Source organism: Camelus dromedarius, chromosome 14 (genome assembly GCF_036321535.1).
Source record: "Camelus dromedarius isolate mCamDro1 chromosome 14, mCamDro1.pat, whole genome shotgun sequence".
Lineage (NCBI taxonomy): Eukaryota > Metazoa > Chordata > Mammalia > Artiodactyla > Camelidae > Camelus > Camelus dromedarius.
Genome location: NC_087449.1, coordinates 40,674,398 through 40,698,600, shown reverse-complemented (window position 1 = coordinate 40,698,600; position 24,203 = coordinate 40,674,398). Strand labels below are relative to the sequence as shown.

The window sequence follows — 24,203 nt, the reverse complement described above, 5'->3', positions numbered from 1 at the left end:
CCATTTATTTTTTAATGTATATAAGTAAAGATTTATAATTTCCCCACAAACTCTTGCACATTTTTTTATGTTTATTGCTAGGTACTTCATATTTTTAGATGCTATTAATAGTAAATGTTATTTTTTTAGTTGTAGTATAGTCATTTTACAGTGTTGTGTCAATTTCTGGTGTACAGCATAGTATTTCAGTCATATGTATACATACATATATTTGTTTTCATATTTTTCATTATAGGTTACCACAAGATAGTAAATATAGTTCCCTGTGCTATATGGAAAAAATTTGTTGTCTATGTATTTCATATATAGTAACTAGCACTGCAAAACTAGAATCTTGAAAAAAAATGCTATTTTTTTAAGAATTTAATTTTCTAATTATCTATTGCCAGTGTTAAGAGTATAATTATTTTTGTCTATTGACTATACCAGCAATGTTGCTGAAATTTCTCATTGATTTTAGTAATTTATTTGAAGATTTAAAATTATTTTTGCCTGTATAGTCATATGTCAGAATAATGATATTTTTTGTTTCTTCCTTTCCAGTCTTTTATTCCTTTTAATTCTTTTACTTACCTTACTCTACTGGCTAGATTCTCTAGTATTATCTTGAATAGCAGACATACTTGTCTTATTAATGGTATCAGGAAGTATTCAGCAATTCACTATTAAGTATGATGTTTGCTGAAGGTCTTTTTTTTTTTAATGATACCCTTTATCAGGGTAAGAAGGTTCTCTTTTATTACTAGTTTGTTAACAGCTTTTGGTAGGATTCAATGTTAAATTTATAAAATGTTTTCTCTATAGCCATTGAGATGATGAAATAATTTAGAACTTTTATCTGTTAATGTGGGAATTTGTTGATTCATTTTTCTGTTAAACCTATCTTGCATTCCTGGAATAAATCCAACTTCATCATGATGTATTATCCTCTCCAAATATTACTATATTCAGTTTGATAAAATTTTGTTTAAGTTTTTCCATCTGTGTTTATGACTGAGGTTGCCCTGTGATTTTTCTTTCTTGTATTATCTTTGTCAGGTTTTACTATCAAGTCTGTCTAGCCAGGCTTAGCCAGCATTTTTTTCACTATTACCTCTATAATGAGACATTTTAGATAATTTTTCCTATTGCTCTCTCATGAAATTTTAATGGTACTGATATAAACTACTTGTCTCCATGTACTGTAGGCATCTGCACTTTGTACTGAAAAGTGTAAGATGTTTCCCTCCTAGAGACCAGTTTTCACTCCTTGGGGGCAACATTGTCTCACTGAGAACACAGGGTCTAGCCTCATAAAATGGATTGGCCTGTGCTCCCTCTTCATCTACTTGGTTATTTTTTTTAATTTAAATGACATTTTTATTCATGGAGCTGATTGGTATAATTTTCATTTGTCTCTTAACGTTTACTTAGGAGAAATCTGAACAGATCCACCAGCCTCTGCAAAGAGGAGATCAGAAACATCAAGAACCTAAGCCTCATTCTAAAAAAAACCAGAGTGAGGTAAGGAAAAACTTACAGTCTTTTACTCAATAATAGCAGCTAATTACAAGTTAGCTTTTACCTTGGAAGTATTTTGTTTGAACATATTAAAATGTATAAATTCATGATGTAAAAAAATATCAATTATGCATAAAAGTGTTGTAAACACATCACAAACAATTGGGAAGAAGAAAAATCAATCACCCATTTAACAGAACAGCTGATTTCACTCATTTAGCACAATAGCTGATTTTTACTGAATGTATTGAAATTTAAACAATCATTGTGTGTTGTGTCCTTTGAAGAATCACCTCGGGACAGTACATACTTGTTCCCAAATATGTTTAGAGCTTCTTTTTTGGGGAGTCCTTCAAAACATATAACATATTATTTACATATAATTAGTTCTCTTTGTGGAATTTATTTTTTGATCTGGGGAAGTGTTATTGATAACTGAATCCAGTGAATGAAGTACATACAGAAAATTCAACAATGAGAAGTAACCCAAGATTATATATATGGATGAAACTGTATATCAATTATAGTATTATTTTCAATAGCAAAAATTGGAAACTACCAAAATGTTGAAATGATTATATAAATTATGCTGCACCCCCTGGAACATTATATAGCCTTTAAAAATTATCATTTCAAAATCTGTACAACGGTGTGGAAAAATACTCCCTATATAATATTAAATGAAAAAGCCAGACAGAAACTTGTAGGTTGGGATTATGACTCTGTAAAAAATGTATGTAAATAAAAACTACTGCAAGGAAATTATACCAATATTCTAAGAGTGGTTTTGTTATGTAGATAGTATTTGTTTTTTTAAATAAAATTTTATGTAATGCTTATATTCATACAAAATTAATACATATTTTGGGGGTCAAAAGCAAAATATAGCTGAGATTGAATTTGTTATTTAGCTTTAAAATGCTTTGAAAATAATTGTAGAAAAAGAGCTCTAAACATGATTTGAGCCTTTATTGTCTGCATACCTTGAAATGAAATGAAATACTTTATGTAAAAAGTTATTACAAACTGTATTTAATTACCATATAAATGAGGATTATTTTCTCTCTTTTTTTGCCATATGATAATTTTTATGATAAAATTTCTATTTTTTTAAATAATCATATAACCATATCTTATAGATATCTTAGGTTTGAACCTCGTGAAATTGCATGTTTATAGGTTAAAAATAGTCAAATATCACCAGTTTTATATGGTTCAACCTAATAAAAGAAATGCACATAAATGAAATATTCTGTTTGCTACTCTTCTTTATTGGCTTTCAAACATTTATAAGGAAGTAATGCAATGTCATAAGAGTGTAATTACTTTTTGTTGTACTACTAACAATAGTTTTATTTCAGTCCCATAATGAAGACCTGGAAAAAGATAAAATATCACAAAACTGCCTAGAGAGAGATATGGAACAAGTATCAGAGAGATTAGGGATGGCCCAAGAAGAGGTCCAAAGGCTCACTGATGAACTACAAGAGAAGGAGAAAGAACAGAATAAATTAGGTAAGCTGTGGTTACAGAACATTTCTGACCATGTTTTAAATATAATGATCCTACTCAGGGTGGAACATGAATACACTGAGAAAAAAATCTTTTAAGATAAATACATAAAATTCTCTGATACACAGCCTCATTTTCTACAGTGTCCAGAAATTTTTACTGAAGCACAGCATAACATACTTACCAAAAAGTGCACAGCTCCTAAGGGTACACCACCCAGTACAAGAAATTTCCAACACCCTGGAAGTCCCATTTCCTCTCCCTCTGTCTCCTCCCCAAAAGTAATGACTATCCTAACTTTTAAGGCTATTTTTGAGTTTTAACTACAGGAAGTATGCATTCTTTAAGTTTATTTCTTTCATTCAGTTTTATGGTCATGAGATTCACTCATGTTGTTGCATGTAGCAGTAGTTCACTCTTGCTGTTTGTACCGTCGTATTCCATGGAATAAACATACTCAATTTATCTGTTTATCCATTCTTCTGTGGATAGACATTTATGTTGTTTCCAGTTGTGTCTATTATGAATAGTGCAGCTGTGAACATTCTTGTCCTTTTCTATACATTTCTGATCATGATATACCTAAGAGTAGAGTTACTAGATCAAAGGATTATGGGTTTGTTCTACTTCAGTAGATTACTGCTATACTGTCTTCCAAATAGTTGTGTTAATTTCAGCTCTCCTCAGTTGTATATGGGATTTTGGTTGCACTACATTCTTTGTCAGTACTTGGTATCATCAGTCTTATTAACTTTACCTTTTCTGTTGAGTATGTAGGAGTGTTTAACTGTGACTTTTTTGAGGGGATAGGGTTAGGTAATTAGGCTTACTTATTTATTTTTTAGTGGAGGTACTGGGGATTGAACCCAGGGCCTCGTGCATGCTAAGCATGTGCTCTGCCACTGAGCTGTACCCTCCCCCCTTAACTGTGGCTTTAATTTGCATTTCCCTGATGGCTAATGATGTTGAAAATCCTCTTATTTGTTTGTTGTTGCTAATTGAGATATACCATTTTCAAAGTTCCTGCCCGAGTCTCATGAATATTTTTCTATTGGATTGTGTCTTAATGTTTTATTAATTTGTAAGAGTTTTTTTTTTTTTTATATATTCTGGGTGAGCCTTTTGTTGGTTATAAATGTTATGTTGGGTTTTGCCATATATAAACGCTAATATTTATCAAATAAGGTTTAACAGTTATTCTTTATGGCTTCTGGGTTTTCCTATGTAAAGCCTTTTCTGTATCACTACAAGGTTATTGAAAATGTTTTCCTCTGGTATTTTTTGTTTCTTTTAGTGCTTTTATGGCCTTATTATTTGTGTTTTCAATCTTTGCTTTATCTATAATTTATTTTAGTGTAAAGTTTGTTAACTGAAATAAAATCACGCAACATGAGAGCTGTGAGTTAAGTTTTATTTCAGGCAAAGTGAGGACTATAGCCCAGGAGACGGTATTTCAGATAGCTCTGAGTAGCTGCTCCAAAGAGGCAGAGGGGAACTCAGTATTATATATGATTTCAGTGAAGGTGGGTTACATGCAGTCAAACACACACTTGGGCAGAGACTTGCTGGTAGTCATGGGGAGCAGATGTCCCCATTAATGATTTTAGTGCTTTTCTAGATATGAGGAGATGCAAGAATTAGGCCTCATAAAATCTTCTCCTGAAAATATCTAACTATCTGAAGGCCTGTTCTGCCAGTTTTCCCAGAGCACAGAGTGCCTTCTTCCTGATCGCCACCCTGAACTGCTTTCAGGGAGGGATGGAGGTCAGTGGCAGCAGCGACTTGCGATTTAATCCAAGCAGAGGTAGATCGTGTCAATGTGATTCAATCCTTGTAAAGGCAGATGGCAAGTGCTAATTTTTAGTTGGCAAGTTAAATTTTTTTAATTAATTAATTTTTAATGGAGGTACTTGAAATTGAACCCAGGACCTCATGCATGCTAAGCATGTGCTCTACCACTGAGCTATACCCTCCTCCTAAGTTTAAATTTTTAAAATTAGCCCCTTTCTATTTTTGTAATTTGCAATGATTAAGGAAATTAGATTGATTTTTAAAAAATGCAGTATGCATGTTACTTTAGGATTATATCTAAAAATGTTAAATATGTAAAACTAATGATTCTGCCAAATTGTGGAATTAAAAACAAAGGATATAGAGATTGAGATTTTGTTAAGAATGCATTTTTAAGCTGAGCACAAATAAACTTTTCAGAATGATGGAAAATTGGGTTAATGGGTACACAATTGTATGTATTTGTCAAAAGTCATCAAATTATACACTTAAAAGGATGAATTTTACTGCATGCAAATTATATCTCAATAAACCCAATTAGGGGAAAAAAGGAAATTTGGCCTTGTGGGTATGAAGAGAAGCAGTCTGCTACCTGCAATACAGAAAGAGAAAGGGAAAAGCGGGATACCCATTACTTGTAGTTACATTTGGCTACAACGGAACAGTCACATAGCACCCTGTTCCATCAGCACTTGGCTGGTCTGGTGGCTCCTAAACTATTAACTGAAAACTGCACAGTGAGTATCCTGGAGGACCACTGGGAAGCTGAGTTAGCAAGTCCTTTTAAAATAACATATGTAGTATCAGTGTGTGCCTTTTGTGTTACTTCCCAAATCATCAATTTATGGCCAGAATTTATTTCTAGGTATATGTGTTGTTACACAGTAGTGTTTACCAAGTATTAGCCTACTTCTTTCAACAAACTGACTCCTGGAAGCTCATGCTTTATTTCCCCTGGGCTTTGCCTCACGCACCTTTTCTATGTGATTAGAAATGATCTCTTAGAAGATTCATGTTAGTCTCAGTGCATGCTTAGCATGCACGAGGTCCTGGGTTCAATCCCTAGTGTGTCCATTAAAAAAATTAAAAGATTCGTGTTAGTTTCTTGCTTCTGGGAGATTCCTCATTCTTCCATTATAGGAGGCCTACCAGCCATATCTCTGGTGATGAGTAGACCACAGAAGGCAAAGTGATAAAACCTGGATTAGAGAACCCAAGTCCAATAGATTCCAGTGCCCCATATTCTTTCCCTATGCCATTCTGCTATCCTCATACAATTCTTGAATGGTACAAAAAGCTACTTCCTGAAATATTGCTATTTTGATATTTCTAGCAACTACTAGCAAAGTTTTAAGTATTATTAATTGCAGAATTAATTTTAAGTATTTCTGGATGTAATTTCCTTTTACTAAACTGGTAGGACCATGCTTAAAATACTTTCAGCTGCTCCTGTTGTTCATAGTGGTCCAAACTCTTCAGCAATAGAATCTGGTTAGGGAAACAGGGAAGGATTACAGGATCAGATGATATCAAGGATAGGGGTAAAAATAAGGTACAGTAGGCAAAGGTAGAGGGAAATCTGGAAAAGCTTCCTGGAGGAGGTGACATTTATGACAGCTATCAGAAAGAAAGTGTTCCAAAGAGAAGGAAAGTCATTCGAATTCAATTATTACACTGACCATTTGCTCCTTATACAAATATTTTGTTCCTTTTTTCTTTTAGATTCTGCACTTGAGAAGTCTCAACTAGAAATCGAGAAATTGAAAGAAAATTTGATGAAGCTGAAAGAAAATGGTGAGTCATTTTAGCAGACATAGTAGTATTTAATAATATAACATTAAACATTAATATAATTTATATTAAATAATCTTTAAAGAATGTTATTATTTAACAGTTATAATAGTAATATTACTACTACTGTTATTGCTATTTCTACTGCTATTAACTATTACTACCACTTGTTGTTTACTAATAGGTACTTTGCCAGGCATTTTACATGCATAATCTCTAATCCTCACAGCAATTACAAGTTGTGAGTATTATTATTCCCATTTCAAAGAAACTGAGTCATGACAAGGTTAAATGAATTATCTAATAGCTACCTTAAGTATTAGAGTTGATATTTGAACCTATGTATATCTGACTCTAAAACCTTTGGTTAACACAAACAATAAATATTTTCCTGGGACCACTGAGATCAAGACATCTTATAATGCATTTAACACCTCGTGCATATTTGTTCACTGGGAAGCCAACAGGCTTGGAATCAGTGGTGAATTAATCTGATCCTAACTTGACTATGTAAAAATGATACCAGCTATAAATAATATAATGAAATTTGAGTGTTATAGTGGTAGTAACTATAAAGGTAATTTAAAATATGTTTACTGGTTTTAAATAATTATAAAACTAGGTTTATTTACCCTGTGATATTGTGATTTATAGTAAGAAACGTATTTGATCTTCATCCTTGTTTCTGGCACTAAAGCCCACAAGCCCTTGGAATTTCCCAATCCCAAGTGCTGAGAGCAATAAAAGCATCTTTTGTTATGATAATAAGGATTTTTGGAAAGCCCTTAGGTAACAAAAGGATAGGAATTGGTTGCTAGGGGAGCCAACCACCTGATTAGAGGATTGGAACTTTCAGTCCCACCCTCCACCCCTCCATCTCCCTACCCCGACCCACCGGTCCCCACCTCCACCTCCTGGGAGAGGAAAGGGACTGGGGGTTAAGTTCAATCACCAGTGGCCAGTGATTTAATCAGTTGTGCCTATGTAATGAAATTTTCATAAAAACTCAAAAGGAGAGAGTTCAGAGAGTTTCTGGGTTTGGTGAACACACGGAAATTGGAGGAGCGTGGCGGGCTCAGGGAGGGCTTGTAAGGTCTGCACCTCCTTCCCTTGCTGTTAGGCATCTCTTCCATCTAGCTATTCCTGAGTTATGTCCTTGTATAATTAACCGGCAATCTAGTAAGTAAAATGTTTCTCTGAATTCTGTGAGCTGCTTTAACAAATTAATGAAACCCCAGGAGAAGTTTGTAGGAACCTTTGACTTATAACCAGTCTGTCAAAACCTGGACTCGTGATTAGCATCTGAAGTGGAGGGCAGCCTTGTGTGACCAAGCCCTTAACCTGTGGAATCTGATGCTATCTCCAGGTAGATAGCGTCAGAGTTGAGTTGAATTGTAGGACACCCAGCTAGTGTTGAAGAATTGCTTGGATGTGTGGGGGAAAAACCCCATACATTGTACTTGATGATCAAGACTATTAAAAAAATATACATGAATACAATTATAAAATGATCACTGTTTTCTTAGTAATTGATAGAGCTAGTAAACAAAAGCAGTAAGCATATAGAGGACCTAATAACACTACTAACCAACTTGACATAATTGATAATTACAGAAAACTCCGCCAGAAGTATTATATTCTTTTCAAGTACACATGGAACATTAAAAAAAAAAAGAGACCACCGGGGGGAGGGTATACTCAGCGATTAGAGTGCATGCCTAGCATGCACAAGGTTGTGGGTTCGATCCCCAGTACATCCTTTAAATAAAAAATAACAATAATAATAAACAAATCAAACTAATTACCCCTCCAAAAAAATAACAAAATTTTTAGAAAAAGAGACCATTGCCATAAAACAAATTTCTGCAGAACAACTGAAATCATATGAATCTCTGACCATAATAGAATTAAACTAAAGAGCAATAACAAAAACGTGTTCAGAAAAATCACCAAAAATTTGGAAGTTAAATAAGATACTTCTAAATTGCCATGCCTTCAGAGAAAATATTACAAGGGGTATTACAAATATTTTCTATGAATTAATTTGAATGAAAAAGAAAACACTGAGTGTATCAGTATTTGTGGGATACATCTAAGCCAGTGCTTAGGAGAGAAATTTATGTCATTTAATGCTTAGAAAAAAATCAAGAAAGGACGCAAAAGAATCTAAGCTTCTTCTTTAAAAACCCAGAACAAGAACAAATTAAATCCAAAGCAAGTGAAAAGAAGTAAATATCAAAAATAAGAGTTGACGGCAATAAGATTAAAAACAGAACCAAAATAGAGCATATTAGTGGAACTAAGAGCTGGTCTGGAAGGATCAGTAATATTGGTAAACTACTGTCTAGACTGTTCATGAACAAATGAGAGAAGTTGCAAATTAGCAATCTAAGAAATGACAGAAACTTCTACAGATCAAAAAGATAATAAGGGAATATTTTGAATAACTTTATGGTAATAAATTTGCTGGCTTGGATGAGATGGACACATTCCTTGAAAGAGGAGAAATGGATAGCCCTAAATCTATCAAAGAAATTGAATTTATGGTTAAAAATCTCATGAAGAAAACTCCAGGTCCAGATAGATTCACTAGTGAATTCTAACAAAATTTAAGGAATAAAGAATACTGATTTTACATAAACTCTTCCAGAAAATTGAAGAAGCAAGAATACGTACTTCCTAGCTCTTAAGTGGTCAGAATTATCTTGGCAACAAAACCAAAGACATTACATTACTCCCAATGACCAGCTATCCCATTTCTTCCTGGGAATTTATTTTTTGGAAATAATATCATAAGTACGTAGAGAATACCTAGTTCATTACTGAACAAGGATAATGCCTTTAGAATTGTTTACAAGAGTGAACATTGACAACAAACCTAAATCATCAGTAGGGGAAAAGTGACACAAATTATGGCAATTTTGGCAGTGCCATACCGTGCAGATCAAAATGAGATAATGTATAAACAAATTGTGATATATTAGTAAAATGGACTAAAGAGTAGAGAGGAACAAATTATTGATAAAATACAGATGAATCCCCCACATACTGTATATACTAAGTAAAAGAAGCCTGATGCAAAAGTAAGTGTATTGTAGGATTTTCTTTATGTGAAAACCAAGACTGAGCAAAACTAGTCTACATGGGAGAAGTCAGAAAGTGGTTGTAGGGGTGGGCGGCAGTGGAGAACTGACTGAAAAGGAGGTGAGGGAACATTATGGTGGATGGAAATGTTCTGTATCTTTTTTGAGGGCAAGTTCACAGGTATATTAAAACCGTCAAAATTCATTGAACTGAACACTTACGATATGTACATTATATTGTAAATAAATTATACCTCAATTAAAAAATAGTTCCAAATAAGAAATGGAAAATGACTTTATAAGGATTGTCCTATAAAGACATCCATGATATATTCACAGGTGTTCTAGTTGCAGACAGGATTGTTTAGCACTGTTTAAGTATTTTTTAATTGCATATGCAAAAGGTACAATAAATCTTGCCCTCTCTCTCTCTATACACACACACACACACACACACACGTGGATTGTGAATGATTTTTTTTCTTTTCGGTGTATTTTTAGCATTTTTCAATTTAAAAAATTTAAATACTGGGGGAAAAAGTGCAGCAAGGGAAACAAAAAGAAAAACAAAATTAATACAAGTTAAAAACAAAACGACCAATGAAGAAGGAAAACAAAGGGACTTTAAAGCGGCAAAAGAGAAGAGAAACATAAGTGAAAAAAGAAACAGCTACAAATTCAGTGAAGTTACAGGCAGCAAGTATGTACTATTGAAACTTTGATGAGTACTAGAAAGAGCAGGTCTTCACATGAGGAGCTGAGCTGAGCTGAGAGCGAACTACAGGCAGAGGTGCTGCAGCCAGAAAGATCGTGTTGATGAGCTAACTTGATTTCACTTGGACAGTCACTGCTCCTCGCTCACCACTTTAGTCATCTGTGGATGCCCTGCTGTTAATGAGTGGAAGAGAAAATCTAGGAACATACGAGGTGTATTAAAGAGACAGGACTACGAGGAGGCTAGGAAGATAATTTTCTTAGTCATTTAACTTTTGTAAGACAGGGACAGCTGTTTTTAAATTCCAGACCCTAGAATTGCTAGAAACCCTATACTCAGCAAGTCCAACCCAGTGTTTGGTGTGAGAAATAAAAAGCATTCTGTTCTGTTTCATTAGTTGGTAGAGCATTCTAGGGCTGGACTTGAGAGTCTGACAGCTTTCTTTTACAGAGAATCACATATGCAGAGACGTGGTAGGACTGACAAGAAGGACAGGAAACAGCACGTCCTAAGTTTTTAGAGTTAGTGCCCCCAACTTAAAACTTCCATCCAGTGAGTCAACTGCGTTCTTTCTGTCTTAGATTCACTTGACCTACGAAAAGCAAAGGAACATAATCAGAGGCTGGATGAGGAAATTCTGGCTTTAAGAAATCGGGTTAGATCACTTGACTCAGAAAAAAGAGTGCTTGGAGAAGAGGTAAGCTGTTTAATTTAGTTTGTTCTTAGAATTTATTTAAATGTGTATAGCGTAACAGTCAGCAGCGAGAGCAACCTAGACAGACAACATCTGTTGGTCATTAGTGAGGACTGACACTGGTGGCTCTAACATCCCAGGCAGAAGACCAGGATGCTTTCTGTCAGTATTTCTGTTTTATACGTTTTAATTACTTATGCTAAACAATAATGTTACTGCTATTGTACCAACTTAGGATCTTTTCTTCTTAATAAGGATATAAGTAATAGTTTATGCTTAACCCATTTACCAAATAGAAATTATTAGTCTATTATATTGGATAACTTTAAGATTATTAATACTAAACCCTTAACTGTGTTTTGTTTTCGAACTGTATCTTCTTAGGAATTTATTGGAATTCTTAGAAATTTATTATTATTATTTTAATAGGTATTTGTAAGTTCTAGAAATACTCTATGTCACTTCAATTTTAGTTAGATTTATTTCACCATCATATCTCTAGTGTCTAATACAATAACTGAGGGCTCAAGAAATTTTGTTGCAAGAATGAATAAACATTTATTAAGATGGCTATTATCCAAAGAATAAAAAATAACAAATTTTGATGAGGATGTGGAGAAGTTGGAACCCTTTGTGCATTATTGTTAAGAATGTAAAATGACTGTGCCACTGACTTGCTGTGTGACCCTGGGCGAGTCATTTAACTATAATATGCCTCAGTTTTCCTTCTATTAAAATGGAATAATAATACTGACCTACCTCAAAGGGCAGTTTTGAGGCGTGACTAATGCTTTTTATAAAGCACTTTGGGATCCTTCAGCAGAGGAATTCTCTTATGTCCTGAGTATTTTTATAGTAGCAGTATCCACCATGAACCGTGTCTGCCATGAACCATGCGTCCATATGGTTCTCTCTGAGGGATAGAATATAAACCCATTAGATAAGTGGTGGATAACTAGCCAGATAAAATTTGAGAATGCAAAAACTCATTGCCATGGAAACACACACAGGATCTACCTTTTCCTTGATTGGGTGGAATTTTTCCCTTTTTGTGTGGGATAGTAGTTATTTGTGACCTAAGAATAGTTTGGAATAATTTCTGTTAATATCAACTCTGAAGCTAGTTGTACTGATCTGAGGTTGTGTTTGTTCATAATAAAAGTGAAGTGAATCTGAAAAAAAGATTGTAAAATGGAGCAGCCACTGTGGAAAACAATATAGTACTTCCTAAAAAAAGTAAACATAGAGTTACCATAAGCGATTCTGCTTCTGGGTATATACCCAAAAGAAATGAAAGCAGGGACTCTAACAGATATTTGGTCACTCATATTCCTAGCAATGGTATTTACAATGGCCAAAAGGTGGAAGCAACCCAAGTATCCATTGATAGATGAATAGATAAACAAAATGTGGTATATATATACAATGGAATATTATTCAGCCTTAAAAACAAAGGAAGTCCAACATATGCTAGCTACAGCATGGGAGAAACTTGAAGACATTGTATTAATTGAAATAAGTCACAAGAAGACAAATAGTATATAATTACATTTATATGAGTACCTAGAGTGGTCAGAAATCACAGAGACAGAAAGTAGAATGGTGGTTTCTAGGGGCTGGGGGAAGGGCAGAATGAGGAGTTATTGTTTAATGGGTATAGAGTTTCAGTTTTGCAAGATGAAAAGAGTTCTGGAGATGAATGGTGGTGACAGTTACACCAGAGTGTGCATGTGCTTAGTGCTACTGAACTGTATACTTAAAAATGGTTAAAATGATAAATTTTGCCTTATGTATATTTTATCATGATATAAAGATGTAATCGTAAGAAAGAATGAGCAAACACCCTTCAAGTTATCTAAATCTCTGAAATTTATGTATCTAATATTGATAAAGTATGCTTAATATATATTAAACACACATACGTGTGCGCTCACACACACACACGTGAAATAAAGTTCAGGAAGGGTATATCCCAAACATTACTTCTAGAGAGGAAAATAGTATTGTAGGTTAAGGTTATATGATGGAAGATATCATTTTTTAACTCTATGTACTTGTATGTTGTTTAAATTTTTTGCACACAGGATATACTACTTTTATATATTTAAAGCAAAGCAACCACCCCTCACTTTTATATTTAAAATACTTTTGTATTTAAGGTTGAAAGGCTTAAAGGAGAAATTTGTGAATATCAAGAGAACAAGCAACTGGGAAACCACTCTCCTGGAAAAACTGTGGGTACTGAACGGAAAGTAGAGGTATTAAAGTTCTGATCTTTCTGATTTCTAATTTTTTAGTGAGTTGCATTCACAGAGTACATCAGAGCATTTGGTGCTGATCATGTGCTACTTTCTCCTTATTGCCTGCCTTTTTCTACTGCTTTGCTAATGAGTGCGGAGGGAGATATGTTTCTGTTCACTTCTTCCCCACAGGAAACAATTAATATGAAAAATATAATGGGTTGTTTCTTTGAAGAAAAAAGAATCTTACAAAGATACAACCAATTTAGGCATTTTTAATCATCAAAATGAAGGTGATTTATAGAATCAACCAATAATGGGGGGGGTGGATAGGTAGTTGGAACCACACTGAGTATAATAAAATACCATAGAGAACTAGTAAGGTTTAGGCTCCAGTGTATGCAGTGTCTAGTCTTTTCAACATGATCAGCCTCTGAAGTGATGGGCAAAGTGATCAAACACAAGGCAGATTGAAGCAAGAGCCAGCGTGCTGTAGACAAGGCGATTTCGGACATTCTGTCCAAGGAGCTAGACTGCTTTGCCTTTCCTCTCACTTACCTAAGATGAGTGCCACTCCTTGCTGCTGAGGGATCTCGTTCATCAGAGCTTGTCCTTATTTTAACTCCCTGGCCCTATACCCCAAACCTCTTAGATACCAAAGAAACTGTAGCCACCAGCTTTCTTGGCTCCCCACCCAAAGAGCCGGTATCCTTCCTGTCTTCCAAAACCCTCTTGCAGGTAAATAATGCATTTTGTAGAAGGAAGGAAGGAAGGGAAAGTGGGAAGGAGAGAAGACAGGAAGGAAAGAAGGAAGGAAGGCAAAGGAGTGGGAGGGAGGAAAGAAAAAGAAGAGGGAGGAAAGAAAGAATTTCCAGGCAAGACTTGAGTAACTTTACCCAAAATTATTCCCAAAGAACCCAATGGAGCTCTAATTTAAAGAAGTTTACTTATTAGTAGCTATTTTTATTAGTTTCTTATTTATCCTTCCACTATTTCTTTATTCAAATAGAAGCATTTTGAATATTTATTCAGATTTCCTCCTTTATTCATTTCTTTTCTTTCTTCTCTCTTTTTCTTTTCTTTTTTTTTTTTTTTTTTTTACTAAAATGGCTCTTGGAGATCCTTAAGTATCATGCAAAGAGATCTTCCTCATTCTTTAGAGCAGCGAGCATTCTGTTGTGTGTATGTACTATAGTTTATTTAACCAGTCTCCTGTTGATGGACACTTGGGTTGTTTCCAGTCTTTTGCATATTGATGCAAGTGTTCCTGTAGGATAGAGTCACAGAAATGGGGTTGTGAGTTTAGAGGGTAGATGCATCTGCAATTTTGGTAGATGTTGCTGGATACTACTCTGTGGAAATTGTATCATTTTCCTTTTCCATCAGCAATGTATGAGAAAGCTAGTTTCCTAATACAGAAATGAGTATCTCAGTGTAGTTTTAGTTTTCAATCATCTGTTTGTAGTGAGATTGAACATTTTTCAGTTGTTTAAAAGTTACTTGTATTTCTTTTATAAAATTAGCTTTGCTGAAATATTTAATACAATATAAACATACATATTTTAAGAGTTGAGTTCAATGAGCTTTGACAAATGTTTACATCTGTATAACCACAACCACTGCAATCAAGAAAGAAAACATATTTATTAACCTGAACATTTCCCTTCCTTTTTGCTATCAGTCCTCCCACTCCATCACTTTCTATTGCCATACTGTTTCTAGAATTTCAAATAAATAGGGTCATTTAGTATATACTCTTTTGTGTTTGGCTTGTTTCACTTATAACGCTTTTGAGATTTATCCATGTTGTTGCCTGTATCAGTAGCTCATTTTTATATTGCTGAGTAACATTCCTGTGTATATGGATATACCACAAATTATTTATTAACTGACTAGTTAGTAGACAATCAGGTTGTTTACAGGTTTTGACTATTATGAATACAGCTGCTACTAGTATTCACGTACCAGTCTTTGGGTTTTTTTTTTTTTTCTTTGGTTTTTTTTTCCCTCTTGGATAAATACCTAGCATTGGAATTACTGAGTTGTCGAGTGGGTGCACGTTTAATTTTATGAGAAACTGCCAGACTGTTTTCTACTTTGTAGATGTTATGAATAATGCTGCTATGAACATTCATGTAGAAATTTTTGTGTGAACATGTTTTCAGTTTTCTTGGCTATGTACATAGGAGTAGAATTGCTAGGTCATATTTTAATTCTGTGTTTAACGTTTTGTAGAACTACAAGACTATTTTCTTCTTCTTTTTTTTTTTTTTCAGGGGGAAGTAATTAGATATATTTACTTACTTGGTTTTTCGGTGGAGGTACTGGGGATTGAACCCAGGACCTCATGCATGCTAAGCATGTGCTCTACCACTTGAGCTATACCCTCCCCCTACTACCAGACTATTTTCCAAAGCAGCTACACCATTTAAAATTCCCATCAGCAATGTATGAGAGTTCCAATTTCTCCACATCTTTACCAATATTTGTTATATTTTGTGTTTTTTAATATAGCCATCCTTGTGGGTATGGAGTAGTATCTCGGTATAGTTTTGCATTGCATTTCCCGAATAAGTAATGATATTGAGCATCTTTTCATATGGTTACTGGGCATTTCTAGAGCTTGTCATTACTTGCACAGATCCATGTTTCCATCTGGTCCCATACTTCTTCAGCCTGAAGAACCTGATTAACATTTCATCTAGTGCAGATCTACTACTGATAAACTCTCTGGTTTTGTTTGTCTGCAAAAGTGTTTTACTTAATTTTTTTTCAAATTTTTTTTCTTTACTGTGGTATGATATACACAACAGAAAATTTACCATGTTAACTGTTTTTAAGTGTATGTGATAATAAGCTCATTCATATTGTTGTGCAACCATTACCACCATCCACCTCTAGAACTCTCTGCATTTTGCAAAACTGAAACTCTATACCAGCTAAACAATAAGTCCTCATTCTGCCCTTCCCTCCCAGCCCTGGCAACCACCTTTCTAGCTCTATGATTTTGACTACTCTAGGTTCCTCATGTAAGTGGAATTGTACACTATTTGTCTTTTTGGGGCTTGCTTATTTCAGTTAGCATAATGTCTTCAGATTACATCTATATTGTAGCATATATCAGAATTTCCTTCCTCTTTAAGACAGGATAATATTCCATTGTATGTATATGTCACATTTTATTTATCTATTCATTTACCATTGGACACTTGGGTTGCTTTCACATTTCAGCTATTGTGAACAATGCTACTATGAACATGAGTATACAAATATCTGTTCAGGTCCCTGCTTTCAGTTCTTTTGGGTATATACCTAGATGTGGAATTGCTGGGTCATATGATAATTCTGTTTAATTTTGTAAAGAATCACCACACCATTTTCCACAATGACTCTACCATCTTACATCCCCACCAACAGGGCACAAATGTTCCAGTTTCTCCACGTTATCATCAACACTTTTTACTGTCTTTTTTTTGATGGTAGCTATCCTAATGGGTGTGAGGTGGTATCTCATTGTGGTCTTGGTTTGTACTGCCCTAATAATTAGTGATGTTGAGCATCTTTTCATGCGCTCGTTGAGCACTCATATATCTTCTTTGGAGAAATATGTATTCATGTCCTTTGCCCATTTTAAAATTAGATTGTGTTTTTACATTGATGAGTTTTAAGAATTCTTTCTATGTTCTACTTATATTAATCCCTTATCAGATATATAACTTATAAGTATTTTTCCCATTCTGTAATTTGTCTTTCACTCTGTTAATGCTTTCCTTTGATGCACAAAAAATTTAGTTTTCATGAAGCCCAGTTTGTCTATTTTTTCTTTCATTGCCTGTGCCTTTGATGTCATATCTAAGAAATCACTGTCAAATCCAATGTTACGAAGCCTTTCCCTTATGTTTTCTTCTATTAGTTTTATAGTTTTTGGTCTTACATTTAAGTTGTTGATCCATTTTGAGTTAATTTTTATATATGCTGTTAGATAAGGGTTCAACTTCATTCTTTTGCATATGAATGTTATCCCAGCATCATTGTTGAAAAAAACAGCCCTTTTCTCATTGAATGGTCTTGGCACACTTATCAAAAATCATTTGATCATATAACAAAGGTTTATTTCTGGGCTCTGTATTCTATTCCTTTGGTTTATATGTCTGTCTTTATGCCAATAACACACTCTTTTGACTGCTATAGCTTTATAGTAGATTTTAAAATCAGGAGATGGGACTCCATCAGCTTTGTTCTTCTTTTTCAATATAGTTTTGGCTATTTGGCATCCCTTGAGATTACATATGAATTGTAGGATAGAGTTTTTTTTATTTATGCAAAAAAAGTCATTGGGATTTTAATAGAGATCACATTGAATCTGTAGAGCATCACTTTGGGTAGTATCGACATCTTAACAATATTAAGTCGTCACTTTGGGTAGTGACATCTTAACAATATTAAGTACATCCATGAACGTGGGATATATTTTTATTTGTGTGTCTTCTTTAATTTCTTTCAACAGTGTTTTGTAGTTTTCATTGTATAAGTCTTTGGCCTCTTTTGTAAGTTAATTCCTAAGTATTTTATTCTTTTTGTTGCTACTCTAAATGGAACTGTTTTTGTAATTTCCTTTTCCGATCGTTCATTGTTAGTGCCACATTGTTAGCAGTGTCACTGATTTTTCTGTGTTGACTTTGTATCATCTGTAAACAGATAATTTTACTCTTTTCTTTCTGATTTGGATGCCTTTTTTTCATTTCTTGCTTAATTGTTCTGGCTAGTTCCACTAGTATGTTGAATAGAAATGGTGAAAGTAGACATCCTTGCTTTGTTCCTGATCTTAGAGGAAAAGACTTGAGTCTTTGACCATTGAGTATGACATTCATTAACGGCTTTTCATATATCTTTTATTATGTTGAAGTACTTTTCTTCTATTCCTAGTTTCTTGGGTGTTTTGTAATCATGAAAGAGTGTTGAATTTTGTCAAATGCTTTTGCAGCATCAATTGAAATGATCATTATTTTTCTTTATTCTCTTAATGTGTTGTATTACATCAGTTAATTTTCCTATGTTGAACCATCTTTGCATTTCCAGGAATAAAATCTAACTTGGTCATGTGTAATTCTTCTAATGTGGTGTTGAGTTTGTTTTGCTAGTATTTTGTTGAGGATTTTTGCATCAGCTTTCATAAAGGATATTGGTCTGTAGTTTTTTGTTTTTTGTTTTTCTTATAGTGTCTTTGTCTGCCTTGGATCAGGATAATGCTGCCCTCACATTATGAGTTATGAAGTGTTTTTTTCCCTTTCAAGTTTTGGGGAAACTTTGAGAAGAAGTGGTGTTCATTCTTCTTTAAATAATTAATAGAATTCACCAGTGAAGCCATCAGATCCAGGGATTTTCTTTGCACAGGAGATTTTTGATTATGTATTCAATCTCCTTGCTAGTCATAGGTCTATTCAGATTTTCTATCTCTTCATGATTCAGTCCTTGTTGGTTTTGTGTTACTAGGAATTTGTCCATGGCATGTAGGTTATACAGTTTGTTGGTGTACAATCGTTCAGAGTACTCTATTATAATCCTTTTTTATTTATATAGAATTATTAGTAATATCCCCACTTTCAACTCTTATTTAGCGATTTGAATCTTCTCTCTTTTTTCTTAGTTATTCTAGCTAATGGTTTTTCAATTGTGTTGATGTTTTAAAAGAATGTACTTTTGGTTTCACTGATTTTCTAGGTTTTTCAGTTCTCTATTTTGTTTATCTCTGCTCTAACCTTTATTATTTCTATTTTCTACCTTTGGATTTAGTTTGTTGTTCTTTTTCCAGTTTTTTAAATTGTAAAGTTAGGTTGTTGATGTGAGATTTTTTTTGTTCTTTAATGTAAACATCTATAGCTAAAAAATTCCCCCTTAGTACTGCTTTCTTTGCATTCCATAAATTTTGGTATGTTGTGCTTTCATTTTCATTCATCTCTAAGTATTTCCTAATTTCTTTTATGATTTCTTCTTTGATCCATTGGTTTATTAAGTGCATGTTGTTTAAATTTCCACAATATGTGAATTTTTCAGTTTTTCTTCTGTTATTAATTTCTAACTCCACCTTATTGCAGTTGAAGAAGACACTTGTATGACACCTTTCCTTTTAAAAAATACATTAAGACTTAGTTCTTGGCCTAAGATATGGTCTATCCTGGAGAAGGTCCTGTGTGCACTTAAGAATGAGTATTCTATTGTTGTTGAGTAGACCTATATATGTCTGTTAGATCTTATTGGACTATTGTGTTATTTAACTCCTCTGTTTCCTTACTTATCTTATATCTGGTTGTTCTATCCATTATTGAGAGCAGGGTATGGAAGTCTCCAACTCTTATTGTAGAAGTGTCTGTTTCTTCTTTTTAATTCTCCCAGTGTTTGCATTTTGGTTGGTTATTAGGTACATAAATGTTTATTATTTTTGTATCTTGTTGCTGTGTTGAGCCATTTATTAATATATAATGTCCTTCTTTGTCACTTGTAAACTTTTTTGATTTAATGTCTGTTTCTCCTGATATTAGTTTAGCCACCCCTGCTCTCTTTTGGTTACTATTTACATGAAAAGTTTTTTCATCCTTTTACTTATTTCAGCCTCTTTTTCTCTTTGGATCTAAAGTGAATCTCTTGCAGACAGTATGTAATTGAATCATGTTTTATTTTTATTCATTCTGCCAATCTCTGTTTTTCTGGAGAGATTAATCCTTTTATATTGAAGTAAAACTTACTTCTGTTCTTTTGCCATTTGTTTCTGTGTGGCTTATAACTTTTTGTACCCCAGTTCCTGCATTAACTGACTTACCTGACTGTGCCTGGGAGAGAGGGCGGGACAAGCACATAGGGGGATGGCAGTAACACTTGTCATGTGGTACCTGGGAGCCACAATTTGGCTCAGAGTATTAGATGGCCCCCACCTTTCAGATAGTAGAATATTGAGAGTGGAAAATTCTGAGCTGTTACACTGTTCTCCAGGGTTGTTGGCGGCTGCCCCGTACCTGAGGTGATTCCCTAGAAGTCCACTAGTCCTCCTCTTTGCTTACTGCTGGCTGACAGGTGAGGTGGGCTCCCTTTAGCTACCCAGAGGTCTCTATGTCCCGTTGCTCATTTCTCGCATCGTTGTGGCCCCTTTCCTGTGTTTTTCTGCTTTAAACTTTGATCATCTGTCTCATGAAGTACATAAATCGCCTAAATGCATGACTATATTTAGTATATCACAAACCTCTATGGGAAATTTCAAATATATATTCTTTTGAAAAGCTATCTCGTAAAGGTTATAGCATTAAAATACATAACATTCTTGTACTGAGAAAATACAAAGGAAATGAAGGGAGTTTTCATTTTTTAAAGTTGAAACATTTCCTGCACTTGGCAGTTGAGCATCCCAGGGGGTATAAGGGTGAGACTAAGTAGACTCTTGCCTTGAGCGTTGAATGCATCAGCCTATGTGTGGATGTGCAGAAACGTTCACAGGGCAGTGGCAGCTGATGAAGAGGGAGAGCCTACTCGGGGAAAAAGAAATCCTTCCCTGTATCCTTGTGTACTGCTGCTAAGAAGTTGACATGATTCTTAAGCAGGTCTTTTATCCATTCCACTGGACGAGAGGATGTGTAAAAGTTACACTTGGGTTTTAGTATCTGTTTTTCCAGTACCATTTCCCATTCTTTCTGATCATTTTAGGATTGCTATTTCTGTTTTATTGGAATTAAACATGAGAAAGATAAATTATTGATAACTAATTTTTCTAAACTAATGAATTGATTTTTTAAATCTGTAGGTTAAATTAATACACCTGGCAGTAAGTTATGAACCTAGAAATATAAGCAAAGCTTCAGAATACTTTCCCCCAAATTTAATTAGCTAGAAATCTTTGATGAATCAACCTTTCCTTTTTCTAGCCTAAATAAATGAATGATTTAAACTAAATTAAACTGAATTAAACTAAAAACTTAATTGAATTTTCTGTTGAAACCTAATTCTGAATAAAAATAATAAGTAATATCAATGTTGGCATCTTCTGTTTCCAAATTACATCTAAATACTCATAAACCTTCTTTGCATTTAATTTTGTTACTGGGCCAATCAACAATAAAAAGTTACTTTTGAAAATTAAAAAAAATAATAATAAGGAAAATTATCAGCTTGATTAATTCAGGGCTATAAAGATTCTGTAGTATGTTTTTCTAATAGTACTTGTTCCCTTTGGTACAGTTGCCAAACAGAGCAGAGGCTCAAATATATGTAATAAAACAACTCTCCAAAGGATCCAAGACCAGATAAAAGGTGAAACTTGTTGGTAGGGGAGGTTTCAGGGGTATAGCCTCTGGGAAAGACATCTAAGAAATGTAGCTTTTCTTTTCAGTATTTAAAAAAATAATAACACACACATATATATATATGCGTATTTTAACTGATGATTTATCTGGATTAAGATTTCCCTCTTAGAGCATGAATTATCAGTAATATAGGAAGACAGAAGAGAAACCAGTATGAAAGGTCAAGAGACAGTGAAAGTACAAGATTTGAATGAGGTAAGAAATAAAAGGATCACTTTCAGTTACATTTTCTAACATGACGGAGGCAGACTCCATAAGAATGCTTAAGGATTACTGAAAATGGGCAAAAGGAGAAAACACACTCCCAGGAATGGTAAGTCTACATCCTATTATCAGTGGTTACAGAAAGTGTTCCAGGATTAGTCATTCAAGAAGGAGCCCATTAAAAATGTATTTAGAATAAGCCAGTATGTTGAAATTTTAAGGGTGATTTAAAGGTATTGTCCAACTAAAGAACAAATGTCAAAATTCAGAACAGTCCAATAATCATATAAACTGCCCTTTACAGATACTTTCTATAATCAAGGTGCCCATATATGCCTAGGCATCACTATCCCTATTTTTCAGATAAGGAAACTGAGGCAAAGAAATGTTAGGTAACTGGCTCAGGGTCCCACTGTTCGTACATAGTAGGACAGGGCTGGTAGAACTCTTCCAACATTTCATTCTGTGGGTCTCAAGTTAGAGAGCATAGACACATCAAGTTCATGCTGCTCCCTGAATGGCAGATACATATATGCATTTAGTTCACTTGACAGGTTTGCTCTGCCAATGGAGGAAAGATCTGCAGCTTTATGGCAGTATTAAGGAAATTGATTTGATTCTCACTCTTTGTTCACAAGGCTGCATTTTGACCTCAAATTAATTTCCTAATAGGTTTTTGTACACAAGAGAAAATACGCTTTGGCAAGTCTGAATAAAGTAGATGTTAAAAGTAAGGGATAGACAGTTTAATTGGCGAATTCTACCAAACATTCCATGAAGAATTAATACCAATATTTCTCAAATTGTTCCAAAAAATGGAAGAGGAAGGAACACCTTCAAATTCATTTTATTAGGCCAGCATTACTCTGTTACCAGAACCAGACAAGGTACCACAAGAAAAAAAAATTACAGGCCAATTTCCCTGATGAATGTAGATACAAAAATCCTCAACAAAATATTAACATACTGAATTCAACAGTACATTATAAGGATCATATACCATGATCAAGTAGGATTTATTCCAGTTATGCAAGGATGGTTCAACATCTGTAAATCAGTGTGACACATTATATTAACAAAATGAAAGATAAAAATTATGATGTCTCTATAGATGCAGAAAAAGCTTTGGACAGAATTCAATGTCCATTTATGATTAAACAAAAACCCTCAACAAGGTGAGTACAGAGGGAATGTACCTCAACATAGTAAAGGCCATATGTGACAAGCCTACAGCTAACATACTCAACAGTGAAAAGCTGAAAGCTTTTCCTCTAAGATTAGGAACAAGACAAGGATGCCCACTCTTGCCACTTCTATTCAGCATAGTATTGGAAGTCCTAGCCAGAGCAGTTAGGCAAGAAAAAGAAATGAAAGGCATCCAAATTAGAAAGGAAGAAGTAAAACTCACTATTTGCAAATGACATGATATTATATATACAAAACCCTAAAGACTACACCAAAAAAACTATTAGAACTAGTAAATAAATAATGCATACAAAATCAATATACTAAAATTTGTTGCATAATAAACTATCAGAAAGAGAAATTACAAAAATAATCCCATTTACAGTTGCATCTAAAAGAATAAAGTACTTAGGAATAAATTTAACCAAGGAGCTGTAAGACCTGTACACTGAAAACTGTAATGAAAGAATTTGATGAAGGAAAGAAATTGAAGAAGACACAAATGATAAGATACTCCATGCTCATGGATTGGAAGAATTAATATTGTTAAAATGTTTATACTACCCAAAGCAATCTACAGTTTAGTATAATCTCTATCATAATTCCAATGAACTTTTTCACAGAAATAGAACAGACAACCCTAAAATTTGTATGGAACCACAAAAGACCCCTAATAGCCAAAGCAATCTTGAGAAAGAACAACAAAGCTGGTGCACTCTTTGATTTCAAACTATATTAAAAAACATAGTAATCAAAACATGTTTTTATATACTACCTATTGTAAATAACACTGCAATAAACATGGGGGAGGTGCAAGTATGGTATGGCATAAAAACAGACACATAGATCAACAGAACAGAATATAGAGCCCAAAAATAAATCCACACAAAAATGGTCAATTAATTTACAACAAAGGAGCCAAGAATATAGTGGGGAAAAGACAGTCTCTTCAATAAACAGTGTTGGGAAAACTGGATAGCTACATGCAAAAAAATGAAACTGGACCCCTATCTTACACCTTACCAAAAAATCAACTCAAAATGGATTAAAGACTTGAATGTAAGTTCTGAAGCAATAAAACTCCAGAGGAAAACAGGTGGTAAGCTCCTTGACGTCAGTCTTGGTGATGATTTTTCGGAT

General features: G+C 34.1%; 1 protein-coding gene across 3 annotated transcripts in view; it reads left to right on the top strand.

The window, feature by feature from the left end:
- Nucleotides 1-24,203, top strand: part of CCDC30 (coiled-coil domain containing 30) — a 101,181-nt gene that overhangs the window by 20,558 nt on the left and 56,420 nt on the right. For all 3 annotated transcript variants that reach the window (XR_010383874.1, XM_010994840.3, XM_064493677.1), the window contains exons 4-8: nt 1,414-1,503; nt 2,862-3,015; nt 6,526-6,597; nt 10,974-11,089; nt 13,246-13,344. Coding sequence is in view for 2 of the 3 variants with exons in the window: in XM_010994840.3 (XP_010993142.2) it covers nt 1,414-1,503; nt 2,862-3,015; nt 6,526-6,597; nt 10,974-11,089; nt 13,246-13,344 (531 nt within the window). In the remaining variant the exon portion in view is untranslated. The remainder of the gene's footprint in view (nt 1-1,413; nt 1,504-2,861; nt 3,016-6,525; nt 6,598-10,973; nt 11,090-13,245; nt 13,345-24,203) is intronic.